General features: G+C 33.0%; 2 protein-coding genes and 1 pseudogene across 2 annotated transcripts in view; 1 reads left to right on the top strand and 2 right to left on the bottom strand.

Annotated features, from left to right (window-relative positions):
* Positions 1-5,465: 5,465 nt before the first annotated feature.
* On the bottom strand, positions 5,466-6,645 carry LOC133186912 (uncharacterized; annotated as a pseudogene).
* LOC133186914 (uncharacterized) overlaps positions 6,281-14,607 on the top strand; it is a 492,852-nt gene continuing 484,525 nt past the window's right edge. Inside the window, exon 1 of the mRNA XM_061322302.1 lies at positions 6,281-6,294. The gene's annotated coding sequence lies outside the window, so the exon portion shown is untranslated. The remainder of the gene's footprint in view (positions 6,295-14,607) is intronic.
* Positions 10,934-12,402, bottom strand: LOC133186582 (trichohyalin-like). The gene is made up of 2 exons (XM_061321811.1): positions 11,809-12,402; positions 10,934-11,731 (listed from the first exon to the last, which is right to left on the bottom strand). Exons 1-2 carry the CDS (start codon positions 12,400-12,402, stop codon positions 10,934-10,936), a joined length of 1,392 nt encoding a protein of 463 aa, XP_061177795.1.

The following is a 14,607-nucleotide window of genomic DNA, read 5'->3' as shown; positions in this document are numbered from 1 at the left end:
TCTTAATGGAAAGTAGGAGCATAACAAGTATGATAGAAATTTATCTAACATGGGATATTTACTCCCCCATCGCATTTGATCATAACTTTAATGTTTGCACGTGTTTGTGTCTGCTTTACTCACTAATTGTACTTTCGAGCATGATTACTTTTTGTTATCCTCATCATATTTTTCCGTTATCAAAGCATTCACTTCAAGAAAAAAAAAATGTCCAAACCAAATATAGCTGATAATCTCCATACATTTCAAATAAGCAAACAAAATATATAACATTGACATGTCTGAATTGCTGGAAAGTCAGACATTCGAGACTAGACATGAATTATTAATGCATTAGAGGGCATCACGACAGTCAGACATTCGAGACTAGACATGAATTATGAATGCATTAGAGGGCACACAATGAAAGATTTTGTTATTCTCGTCATTCCATCTTGTCTGAATGCGAATTCTAAAAAACGGAAATATTTTAAGGATGTTTGAATCCAAACTTAATATTTTTGTAATATTTTGAAATCAGAGGGAAGCCAAACCTATGGGCATAACACTTAACGCTTTAAACTAATCGTTTTAAGACTGTTTGAATGCATTTCAAAGGTGCATAGACATAGATTTGAAGTTTATATTTTCTCAAATTTTCTGTATAATATCACAACTTATTTGTTGCTATAACATTTCACACGAAAATAAAATTAAAAACTTATTTAATCTGGAAATTATTGAAACTACGAATTTCGGGAGGCGTTTGATAGCCACATCCTTGTACTTTCACAATTTTTAACTTTATACTTAATACTTAAGAAAAGTAGCAATTTTGTTGTGTATTAATGAATAATATTACATCTATAATCCAGAAAATTCAGAGTAAAAATGTGCGAAAGCAAAACCCACTCACTTAGGTATTGTCAGCCCGTGCTCAGTGTTGTGTAGTTGTGTACAGAGTTTAACAAATTGAATACACCCCTGAAACGTAAACTGTTTTCGTAAGCAGGGCACGAGCTCTGTTGTTGTTAATGTTTACGTTTCACCGGGTGTTTTCAATTGTTAAACTCTGCACACACCACTGAACACGTACTGACAATACTGGTGAGAGGATTTTGCTTTCTACATTTCTACTCTGAAATTTCTGCATTATAACTGTAATATTTTTCATTAATAAACAACAAAATTGCTACTTTTCTAAAGTAATAAGGATAAAGTTAAAATTTGTGAAAGTGCAAGGATGTGTCTATCAAACGCGTCCAGAAATTCGAAGTTTCAATAACTTCCAGATAAAATAAGATTTTTATCAAATTTTCATATGAAATGCTATAGCAACAAATTAGTCATGAAATTATAAAGAAAATTTGAGTAAATATTAATTTCAAATCTGTGTCTAAGCACCTTTAAATGATAACTTCTTGATTTGTAATTAACAGTCCGCAGTTTACTAAAGTATCACAAATAGTATATCGTTACCAGCATAAACTCCATTACCTGCATTACAAAATCAACGTCAATATAATTATAATGATTGACAATAAATTGTCACAATTCACTCTTACATGATAAAATAACAATTGATATTTAGCGTGATAGTGGATGTAATTACACGGAGTGCAAATAATAAGGATCATACCTGTCCCCTTCCCTCTCTTTCTCGCAAAGCAAACTGACAACCTTTGTGCAAGCTAGAACGCTTAAAAGGGTTTTCCATGGGCCGTTTAACGCGACAGCTCCACCACAGTTAAATTCCTCAGCGCCATAGTTAAAAAAAATCAATGTCATAGTTCTGCTCCTGATTTGTATGGTTTGAAAGGACTTTTGAGCTTGAATACTGTTTGTTATCTCCATATATTTCATTTAGCCACAGTTTAATATTCGCCCCACAGTAAGATCGTTGTCGATCAGGAGTTAAGATAAATGATCTACTTTTATACAAGCAGGATACTGATAAATAAAAATGTACCAGGGCTTTCAACAGTCTAAAAAAAGTCAGCATTTCGAAAATTCCTGGGGTTTCTTAATGACATTTTAAGCAAATACATTTATTTTTCCATTAAAAAAATTTGCAAGGTTATACACTTTGTAATTTGAGAATCCTAATTATTTTAACAAATTTACAAAAATGCATGAAGGCCATAACTTTTAAAAATACGGAATATAAAAAGTATTGTGCCGTTGAAGCCCAGGAAAAATATATATCATTGTTTGGGGGGGGGGGGGGAGACAAATAAGGTAATGGTTCTGTTTGTTTTAATAATTCAGACGAGCTGGGTATTTGCTTGGACAAATTAGCGAAGTATATATTTGTTCGAACAAATTAGATGTTTCTACTTTATACAAGATTTATCACTCCTCTTATAAAGAAGAGCAGGCATCAAAGACGATACATGTATAAAACACATGGCCTAATTGCACTTTGGGGACGAAATATTGAAATCTGCATGCTCAAATTTTTTTATTGACTCCATTCCTTTGCAGTTTCTGAGGTTTCATGGAAGTTTTACATGCAGTTTAGCTTATAATTGCTTGTATCTCTACTTATGTTTGCTATATACAATGGATAATTAATTAACAACTTTTCTTTCGGTTTGAATGAAAATGTATTAAAAGTATCTAAAACATCCCACAATTCCTCTTATTCAAATTGTAAGATACTTTAACTATATGTCCGAAAATTACGTGTTAAAATTACCAACTTAAAAATACATACACCCAAATGCAACTTGATAAACAGATAAGTCTTTCACTAATTAAAAATTTTCAATTGCCAATGAGTACATGTTTCATCACAACTGCAAGTGAGTAGGATACGAAAGCGGATTGGGCCAAGAAAGCAACAAAATTGGAGATATCACTGAATTAGTCTTGTACTCATTGACAATTGAAAATTGTTAATCAGTGAAAGACAGAGGAATATATCTTTTTAAAAACAATGATGCATTTGTCAAATCCAAGTGGAAGCATTCCATAGAGTGTATATTGAAGCCGATTAATATTGTCAATTTTTCAAAAAAGAAAGATAATTTTATTTGAAAGATTTAATGAGACAAACATATCATCCACGTTTCTTCATTTTACGTATACCTCAGGTTAACATTTTGGTTCACGAGCCTTTTGATTTAAAATTCTTAATCTTTTTAAGGACATTGGCAAGGTTCCTGGTTATAGTATAGAATTTTTCAAGAACTCTTGAGTAGGTTTAATTGTACTAAACAGGCTATATTCTGGATTGTTTAACCTACCAAGCCAACCTTCTTTTTTAGATTTTGTCAAATCAGTGTTTTTGCAATTCTCAATGCATTTCCTATGTAAAATGTTGATAAAAGGGAGCTACATAATTTTTCACCATAATATTTTTCAAAAACCCACTTATTTCATATAGTTTTTGTATTATATACATTATTGTATCTTCATTTCCTATGACTTCTAGATATTTTGGCTGAAAACGTATATATAGAAACAGGACAAGAACATACCGGCACCGATCTTTATTTCTGAGTTACTTCCCTTAACAGCTATAATTACATATTATTCATAATGGTCAAGAGAGTCAGACTCGTTGATTGATTCTATCATGTAATTGACTGAATTGATTGAAACACATTGTCATAAAAATATTGGCATGGATTTATTTCAAATTTTATTCGTAGTTACTAAATGCTGCTTCCTTCATACAACCTGAGAACTGATCTCAGTCGGTCTACCTTTCAGCGTATGTCACATCTTTGCCCTTCCCAGCATACTGAGCATAACTATGGTAAATGACAACCTGTTGGATCTTGGTCCCCTGAATACAATTCACAACAAAGCCATTACTAATTTTCTTTCTTGCTGTATAGATGATTCTACCCGTTGAAGGAAGTACATGTGCTTTTGTTTACCTCTGTAAACATATGCTTTATTGGTTTTCACCGCTTAGAGAATTCTACACGGGAGATCACTCTCAATCACTATTTCATAAGTGAAAAAACCCATGTATTAAACCTTTTTTCTCCGGAAAACCTTGACTTGCCAATGTCCTTAATCAAAAAGAAAGATACATGTATATCTCTAATAAAATCTACAGGGGTCATTATTCTACGGGGGTCATTTTTCTTCACGTGGGATATGCAGATTTTAAGGGTAATGCCACTTTTCTACAGGCAAAAGGGTCATTTTTCGACGTCGAATAATGACAGAGGGTAATTTTTCGACGTCGAAAAATGATCCCCGGTCATTATCCCATGGGGGTCATTTTTCGTCTTTACATCGGCAGGCGATGCTCACTCCTTCATGGCACCTGATCCCCCCCCCCCCCCCCTGATGCATTTGGAGGTCCATTTTTACTCGGCTCTCGATCTGCCCGTTTCAGTTTAATAAGATCGCCTTATTTGAATGAAAAGACTAAAGAGAGTGAACAGTTAGCGATCTAAAAAAAGGATCTCAAAACAAAACAAATTTGTTAGAAGGGCATAAACACAGACCCCTGGAAATTCTGGAGGTGGGATCAAATCGGATTTTTATAGCAACATAACACAACTTATGTACAGCTTTTGACCGACATGCAAATTAGAAATCAAGTCCAAGGAGTTTTTTGAAGTTTTCAAAGGATCTTTTTGTATTTCTGCAAACGGTAATATAATGGAACTCTGAACATGTAAAAACAAGCGATTGTTTAGATTCAGGGCATGTCACATAAATGATATTGGATCTTGGATCCAATGTTTTACAATTTTTTACTAAAAATAATGATCATTGTTTGTTGTGAAAGGAAGCTAAAAGCTATTTCTTTAGAATTCATAAAATGTTTTATCCTACTATTTATGCCTGTAATATTACATCATATTACTCCCAATTACTCTCTCTTAAAGAAAACGGCATATAGTATAACCAGAAGAATAACAATTCTTTTTTTCAAATGTGGGATTTTTACTCCCCCAGGCATTTGATTACAACTCTAATGTGTTCACGTGTCTGTGTCTGCTCTCCACTTGTTATGTCCAGCATGATTACTGTTTGTTATACTCGTATAGCTTGCATTTTTTTCCCCGTTATCCAAGCATTCACTTCCATGTTGTGTTAATATTTAAACATAAATAAATACAATGAAATAAGAATGAATAACCAATAGATGAGTCAATAACTCACCAAAGATCTGAGTTACCGGATCTCACTGGCCGTATAATACGTCTGGACTCTGCAAGGTCTAGGGGGTAACTACTGAAAACTATTTACATTCTATTTATATACATTATAAGGATCCCGATCCCGATCATAAATACATCGTACATCACTACATTCCTCCCCCTCATATTTGAAAGTCTATATACATATGGTCATAAAAATATTTATGTCTTTTAAAATATAACGCATATAGAACTTACATAGTTTTAAAAAGAATAATGTCAGAATAAAAACTTGTAATTCGTTTATTTATTACACACAGACAATGAAATTGACAACAATCAGACAATCCGACTGTTTGTCAGCATCATCCATGCGCAATAAATAATTATAAAAGATGTTATCAAACTTTATATAATACTTTGTTGAATTTTGATCTTGAAATCTTCCAGTAAGAAATCATTGCCCAAATCTGAGAGATGAATGCCATCTCTCCTAAATAAATATCTCTTTCTGTGTTCAATTTTAGCATGTCTAATATTATTTTCATTTCCAATAAAATCATACATTCCTTTATTAATGGTAGACCTTTCCTTTTCTCCCTCTTCCCAATTCAAACCTCTCCAAGTAAGCCTGGTTAATAAATCTGAAAAAATCACTTTACAATTTGGAAACTCTTGTCTGATTTCAGCTAAATCTTTCTGCATGTGTGATAATAGTTTTCTTGAACATCCAAATTTGATATCATTTGAACCTAAATGTATAATTATGAAATCTGGCAGAGGAAATTTTGATTTACAAAAAGAAACAGTATCCAATAAACTTTCCCACTTCATGCTCCTTATTCCATGCCAAAAAATGCTCAATTTTGTCTTTTCAAATTCAAGATTTTCTATACCAATGTCAATTGCTCTTTGAGCAGCCCAATGTACAATTGATGAACCTAAAATCCACACTACATACTTTTTGTACACTTTAAAAAGAAGAGCTGTACAGCTGGAAACATCTATAAGTTTGCTTAAAATCTTCCAGTGTAAAAGAGATGAAGCATTAACTACTGGAAAGGGTATTTTTGAAACCGTTAATCCTGGAAACTTTACTTTTAAAAAATTTTCACCTAGAAAAAGATCATCTTCTTGAAAAACAGATCCCTGACAACAACTGAACTGTTCATTACTGTTAATGAATTTAAACAGATTCTCAAAAGTTTCTAATTTCAAAACATGAATAATTTGTAAGAATAGGTAATACATAAAATCCATCCAGAAATGGTCAAACTGTTGTAGAGGGCTATTACTGTTATGTTTTCACATGCACATCTAAAAAGTGTTTTTGGCCAAAGTTAATTCTGCAAGATGGACAGCATGTAGAGGGATAGGCATACCATGGCAAATGATCTTTTATGACACGGCGCTTAACATGCGTAAATTTTGCCATACAGATTGGGCACGGTTTCCCTCTTTTACTGGTAGTCGAACCAGACACCCTAGATGGAGGACTGAGTAGTTGATCATACTTGAGTTCATAATCAGGAACGAAGTCCCTTTCTTCTTCCATTCTAACTAAATAAAACACTGAATATATTCAAAAGTGTATTTTTATACTCAGTCAATACCTAATATTCATGTATTTTTTTTTTTAGAATAAGTATCCTTACTCATTACATATTATAGATAAAATATCTAGGCTGAGTCTGTAAGCCAAGCTACATATGTCATAATATATATATATATATATATATATATATATATATATATATATATATATATATATATATATATATATATATATATATACTACAAAAAAACATCAATATATTGGCAAATTAATCATCAAGATCATAATCAGCCAAATATAGTATCTAGGTTTTCTCCTAATTCTCTCTGGTTTGTTTTTAGAATTATCTGAGACATCACAAGACAATGGTATCAGAGTATCCGACTCCACTATCTGTTGATCTCCAGACAATTCTTCACTATCATCATAAAAATTATTTTCTTGTGCATTAAAAATTTCTGAAAGGTTGAACACATTGTAAAAATCAGCTTCTTGAACAGAACTATCCTCAACATCACATTTTTTAAGAATTTGATTTCTTAACCGTGATAACCATACAGGATGGTTTCGATCTTGACAAAGCTTAATTCTGTCATGATGAATAACTTCTTCTCTTTTTCTGTTTTTTATTTTATACAAAACAGGGGATTTAACTTCTGAAATGATGTAAGGGCCTTTCCAAGGGGATTTTAATTTTGGACTTTGGCCAACAGTTGTGGCTGAATTCAATATATATACAACATCCCCTATCTTATATGTACTTTGAAAAGATTTCAAGTCATAATCTCTTTTTTGTCTTTGTTGGGAAGATTTGAGATTATCTCTTGCTTCTTTGTGGATAAGTTCTAAATTTGATCTTAATTTTGAAACATATTCATTTGCATCTGTTTCTTTTGTATTGATTATTGTACCAAGAAATATGTCTAAGGGTTGTATAACATCCCTTCCTAACATCATTTGATTTGGTGTAAACCCTGTTTGTCTATTCTTTGTAGCTCTAATGGCTCCTGCCAGTTGTTGTAAATATGAGTCCCAGGTATCTTGTTTGTTTTTTATGTAGCACCTTAAAGCTTGTAAAATTGTTCGATTATATCTCTCTATTTGACCATTTGAAGCTGGGTGATATGGGGTAGTTCTCGTTTTAGCAATTTGTAAAAGATCACAGATATTTCGCAAGATATTACCATCCATATTTTTACCTTGGTCAGTGTGTAATTCTAAAGGACAACCCAGTCTACAAATGAAATTATCTACAAATGTCTTAGCTATAAGCTCAGCTTTTTGATTTGGTAAAGAGAAACATTCGACCCACTTTGTAAATTGGTCTATGATCAATAAAATGTATTTGTTTCCTAATTTTGTTTCAGGTAAGGGACCTAAAATGTCCATATGAACTCTTTCCATTGGGACACCAGAATGATACTGCCCTAATTGTCCTCTAGCTTTAACATTTGGTTTTTTGTTCTTATTGCAAATTTCACATGATCTTACATATTCCGTACAGTCAGTATGCATATTATACCATATATCACATTTCTTTAGTTTTTCTATTGTATTTGTTTGCCCTAAATGTCTTGAAAGAGGAATATCATGACACAATTCTAGTACTTTTTGTTTCAGATTTTGGAACTACATAAAGTAATCTCGGCATAAAAGGATCTTCCCACAAATAATACAGGATATCATTTTTTATTTGTAGCTGTGATCTACATAACCAATAGTGTCTAATGGTCTTACTAGACAGCTGGAGTTCTTGAATGGATGGTTCATATTTGTTTTTCAACCATAATACAATTTGACTTACATCTGGATCTTGTTCTTGTGCATTTTTTATTTCATCATTATCTAATAATAAGCTTGTATACTGATCTAAATCTGAACTTGTTTTTGTTGATCTTATTGATATGGGAACTACATAATCTACATCCTCTTCAAAAGTTTCCCATTGTTTTCTAGCTCTAGTACAAAAAGTACAACCTCCACATGGAAGAGAATTTAGTGGAATATTTGCTTTATAGTCATTACATGATGGTATTGGATCAGGAATTCTAGACAATGCATCTGCATTTTGATGATGTTTACCAGATCTGTGTTGAATGACCATATTTTATTGTGCTAATTCTTCTAACCATCTAGCTAGCTGACCCTGAATGTTTTTAAAATTCATCAACCAAATCAGACTGTTATGATCTGTTCTAATTACAAAAGGTCTTCCTAATAAATAATGTCTGAATTGTCTGGTGAAAACAACAATAGATAATAGTTCTTTTCTTGTTGTGCAATACTTGCGTTGTTCTGGCGTTAAAACTTTACTTGCAAATGAAATAGTTTTTTCTACACCATCTTGAATTTGACTTAATTCCGCTCCTATACTCTTATCTGAAGCGTCAGTATCTAATATAAAAGTCTCGTCAGGATCTGGGTGGTTTAATATTGCGGCATTTAACAGAGAATCTTTCAATTTATCAAATGTCTCTTGATGTTCATCTAGCCAATTGAATTCTGAATGCTTACTAACTAAATGGTGAAGTGGTTCAACAATGTTAGCAAAATGGTCAACATGTTCTCTATGATAATTTGCAAAACCAAGAAATGATTCCAATTCTTTAACATTTGTTGGAACTGGCCAATTTTTCATTGTTGTGATATTTTCAGGAGTAATCATAATCCCTTTTCCATTCACAATTTTACATAAGAATTTAACTTCTTTCTGAAAAAATTGGCATTTCTTTGGTTTAAGTTTGAGATTGTATTGCATAAATCTTGATAGTACATGCTCTAGATTTTTAAGATGATCTTCAAAGTTAAAGCCTAGAACCAATATGTCATCTAAATATGCTAAACACTCTGTCCATGTTAAACCCTGAAGGACTAATTGAATAACTCTACTGAATGTAGCAGGGCTATTACACAGACCAAATGGTAGCCTATTATGTTCAAACAAACCATATTTAGTTATGAAAGCAGTCTTATGTTTGTCATCTTTATGTACAAAAATGTTCCAATATGCTGCTTGCATGTCCAGAGTACTCAAAAAATTACTCCCCTTCAATGAATCTATGCAATCAGTGATGTTTGGTAAAGGGAAAGCATCTTTAGTTGTAACTTTGTTCAATGATCTAAAATCTATGCAGTATCTTAGACTACCATTTTTTTTCCTAACTAGTACTGGAGATGAAGCCCACTCGGAAGAAGAAGGTTCTATGATACCCTTCTCTAACATTTGATCTAAATGCTCTTTTTCTTCCTTCTCAAAACATAAGGGTGTTCTTCTTAATTTTTGTCTATTTGGTTTAGCATCACCTGTACCAATTCTATGTTGAATATCCCCACTGAATAAACCCATGTCAAAATCATTTTTTGCAAAAACATCTTGAAATGAAATAATGAATTTTGCAAACAGGATACTTTGTTCTGTTGACAGATTTTTAATTGATCTTTCAAACATTTCAGTCAAATGTTTTCGTATTTCTTGTCTAATCTGATCTAAACTTAGATTTTCAATACCTAATTTTCTGATATTTACAAGATCTTCAATACCTAATGACTGTGATCTTTCATAGTCCAAAACCTTGTCTAACTGTATACCAAAACCCACGTCAAAGTTTTTCTTAATAGTTTTATAACTGTCTGTAGGGTTTCTCAATAAAATAAAATTTTGATCTTTGCTATTTACACAATTGGGTGACAAAAGACCATGAAGATTGTAACATGGATTTATAGCAATGTCAGATTCTGGGGTAATGTCATAATCTATTTCAGAATAAATATAAGCATGTGGGGGAACCACCACTTTCTTTTTTGTGTGTATTCTGAAAATTTTGACTTTTTCTTTGTCCTCATTTGCGATACATTTTGCAAGTATTTTACAATTTTTTATTGTTACTGAAAAATCCTGTAAATTTATAGTTGCCTTAGTATGTTCTAAAAAATCAAGGCCTATAATTGTTGGATCTGACACCTTAGCCACTACAAAATTCCATTTTGTGCTGATATTTCCTATTGATAAGGGTACACTTTGACATATGACAGAATCTACCTTGGTATTACTTATACCCTTTAAGGAAACATGGTCAGTAAGTTGAGGACTTGGATTCAGTTTTTATAGAGTTCACAGTGGCTGCAGTATCTAAAACAGCTTCTGTACTAATGTTCTGAACTCTTATTGGTAGATAGAGTGTCTTATATTTCATGGATCTATCTTGTGTTAATTAGATTTCTTTTATGTTTGATTTAAATTTAGTGTGTGGTTGAGGTCTTTGTGTGTTTGTACGAGCTGAGGAATGACCTATTTCCTCAGATCTTGAAAGTTTAAATTGACAGCTTTTTGTGTTGGTGAGGGTGATCTTGATTTTGACTTCCAACAATTTCTAGCGAAATGTCCCATTTTACCACACACATAGCACTTGCTCTCACTCTCTGACCTTACAGGACTATTTGATGGAGATATTTTTGGTGATGCATATCTTGGTTCTGATGCATTCAACGATCTTTGTGGTGATGTATACCTTAACGTTGACCTTGATGTTGATGTATATGTTCTTTTTGGTGACTGGAATCTTGGTCTTGGTTGTCTTTCTTCATCTGGCACCGGCAATACTCTCAAAATTTCCTTTAGCAGTCTAGTTGTTTCCCTGCTCTCTTTTTCTAAAGTTGAAATTCTTGATTCTAATGAAGGCTTTGGTGGTGATGGACTCCTTGCCATTCGAATACGGATGTCTTTGGATGGACTATCGTCAGATTTCATGTTCTCAAATGTAACGTTTTTGGTCTCTTTCTTTGGGCCCATTATTAATTTTTGATTGGTGATGGAAATTTTCATGTAGTTAATTGCCTGATCCAGAGTTTGTGGATCTTTAGCAAGAGTGACCAATGCAGCCCGTTTCTCTGTACAGCCTCGAAGAAAAGCATCGACGGTGATGGTGTTTTTGAAGAATTCAGGGGTCTCTGGATATCCTTCAGCAGCAAGTTCTTCAATGCGCTCCGCAAATTCTTCAATCGTTTCTTCTGGATTTTGTTTAATCTCTTGCAGCTGTCTTCGAATAATGTATGGCTGGTCCTTCTTATCAAACCGTTCTTTCAATTTCTGACAGAGCAATTTGTAATCTTGTTGTACATTTTCAGGTCTTGAACTATAAAACTTTAATGCTTTGTCTCTCAAACACACTCAATCAGCTTATCTAATTTGTCTGAGTCATTCCATTTGTACTTTTCAGCCATGTGATTGAATTGAGTGAAATATGGTCTCCACTCTGATTTGCCATCATACGTAGCAAGTTTTGGGGGTACTGGACTGGAAACTGTGTTCTTCTTCTCTTCTGGTTTTTCAACACTAGATTCGTTCTTATGACTATAAATACTATGTGGGGCAAATTTTTCTATTCTTGATGTAAAGCGTTGATGTTCTAATTCTGCTTTCATTTGGTTCAATTCTTTTTCTCTTTTCACAATCTCTCTTTCTCTTTCATCCATCTCTCTCATTCTTGATCTTAAATGTTCTTCTCTTTCAGCACGCTCTTGCTCTTCTAATGCTCTTATTTTTTGTTTTTGTTCGTCAAATCTCTCATACTGATCATTTAGTTCTTGTTCTCTTAAATTAACTTTCTTGTGCAAATCTTCAAACATGCCATCATACTTCTCTCTATTAATGACCAAACTTCTCTGTAACATTGAAACTTCCCCTTCACTATTCTCAAGACGGACAGTTTTTTCTTGTAACAATTGATCTTTTTCTCCTAATTCTTTCTCTCTCTCCATGATCACATTTTCTCTCTCTCTGATCTGATGTTCTCTCTCTCTCTGATCTGATGTTCTCTCTCTCGTAACTCTCTTTGTAAATTTTCTATTTGTTGGTATCAGTTTTCTTGTGATTGCAGTGTCTGTACATGCTCTATTGATTCTGTTTGAATTCGTGATCTGTCTTGTGATTTTTCTACTTGTCCAGTGATCTGTGTGGACAAAGTATTTCTTAAAGTTGAAGGGACAATTATCTTACCCTGATCGACAAGAGGGTCCCAGATATTACTTGGCATACTAGGGATTACCTTAAGATCTTCTAATGAAAGGGTTCCCTTATTTAATCGTATATCTACAATTGCCTGTGCTCTTACTTTACCTATATTGTTTATCCTCACAAGATCTTTAACAGAGGCTGTGTTCATATCTATAGGGGTAGTCATGATCTTGATCTTATTTACCCACTATATTAGCCTACTTATTCATTATCAATGGTCTTAAATGATGTGTTTGACTAAATCATCAGACACTCCGATAAAATAGTCATGCAATTCTATGAGATGCAAAAAAACATGTTCTTGTAGGCTAAGAAAAAATAAGTAAAAATTGAAAATTGAAAAATAATGACAAAGGATCTTACAAAATACTAACACTATTTATTCAATGTACCCTGATCTTATTTAGGCGAACAAAGAATTTATTTTTAAAAATGGCGCCAAAATTCACGATCTTTTGTGCGGGGTATTCGATTGAAATCTACAACCACTTCTGACACCAATGTTGTGTTAATATTTAGACATAAATAAATACAATGAAATAAGAATGAATAACCAATAGATGAGTCAATAACTCACCAAAGATCTGAGTTACCGGATCTCACAGGCCGTACAATACGTCTGGACTCTGCAAGGTCTAGGGGGCAACTACTGAAAACTATTTACATTCTATTTATATACATTATAAGGATCCCGATCCCGATCATAAATACATCGTACATCACTACATAAACACCATTGAAAACTACGTCAGCATAAGTGATAATCTCGATGCATTTATAATAAGCGAACAAAATATATAACATTGACATGACTGAATTGCACGACAGTCAGACATTCGAGACTAGACATGAATCATTAATGCATTAGAGGGCATACCATAAAATCTTTTGTTATTCTCGTCATTCCATCTTGTCTGAATGCGAATTCTAAAAAACGGTAATATTTTACGGATATTTGAATCCGAACTTAATATTTTTGAAATAATTTTTGTATTTTGAAATCAAAGGGAATCCCAACTTATCTGCATGACACTTAACGCTTTAAATTAATTGCTTTAAGACTGTATGAATGCTTTTCTCAATGAAAACTTCTTCATTTGTAATAAATAGTTCACCTAGAGTAGGTCACAATTGTTGCAAGCATAAACTCTATTAGTACATTACAAAATCGCTGTCAATCTAATAATATTAGATATGATTGACAATAAAACTGTAACAATTCAGTTTTAAATAATCAAATAACAATAAACATCTAACGTAATCGTCGATGTACTTATATGGTATGCAAACAATAAAGACCTTACCTGTTTCCTCTCCTCTCTATTTCGCAAAGCAAACTGACAACCTTTTTGCAAGCTAGAATGCTTAAAAGGAATTTCATAAACACAGTATCCTGTTGCAAGTTTCATAAAATGGGAAAACAAATCCATTTATCGGTAAGAAAAATCCCCCCCCCCCAAAAAAAAAATATTTCGCGAATACTAGTTGGTTTACAGTATTTTAGGTAGTACACAGAATATAGGGTTTCTGTATATAACAACATAACAGCTGATTCTTCAGATCGTTTAGGTTGTTACGTGTTGTAGGAGATCTCTTACTATGCTAATTAGGTGTAATTTACATTATACATGTAAGTATCCCACAGTCTTTGTTTTCTTTTCTATCCCTTGAATTTGCCGCTGAACAACTAGCTGAAATCTGTCGTAACGTAGTACGCGCTTGCTTATACGGTACAAGTAATAGCTTTTCAAAAAGCTTGCCTGACTAATCAATCAATATCTATATGGAACGTATAATCAAGGATGTACATTTGATTTTCTCAAATGTCATAACCAAATACTACATATTAACGAATATCTAAGATATGCCACTATCTGATCATTAATTAGTTAGCCCATGCGCGGATCTATAGGGAATGGGGGCTCCGGACCCCCCTCCCCCCTCACGGG

Source organism: Saccostrea echinata, unplaced genomic scaffold, assembly GCF_033153115.1.
Source record: "Saccostrea echinata isolate AGI-Se365-2 ecotype Australia unplaced genomic scaffold, CSIRO_AGI_Sech_v1 ptg000014l, whole genome shotgun sequence".
NCBI lineage: Eukaryota > Metazoa > Mollusca > Bivalvia > Ostreida > Ostreidae > Saccostrea > Saccostrea echinata.
This window is presented reverse-complemented; position numbering and strand designations above follow the sequence as displayed.

Bases quoted from the DNA above. Each gene is read 5' to 3' on its own strand.
- LOC133186582 (XM_061321811.1), bottom strand. From the start codon at position 12,402: ATGGAGAGAGAGAAAGAATTAGGAGAAAAAGATCAATTGTTACAAGAA. The intron at 11,732-11,808 runs GTTTGAGAGACA...TTGCTCTGTCAG, and splicing joins TAGATAAGCTGATTGAGTGT to AAATTGAAAGAACGGTTTGA.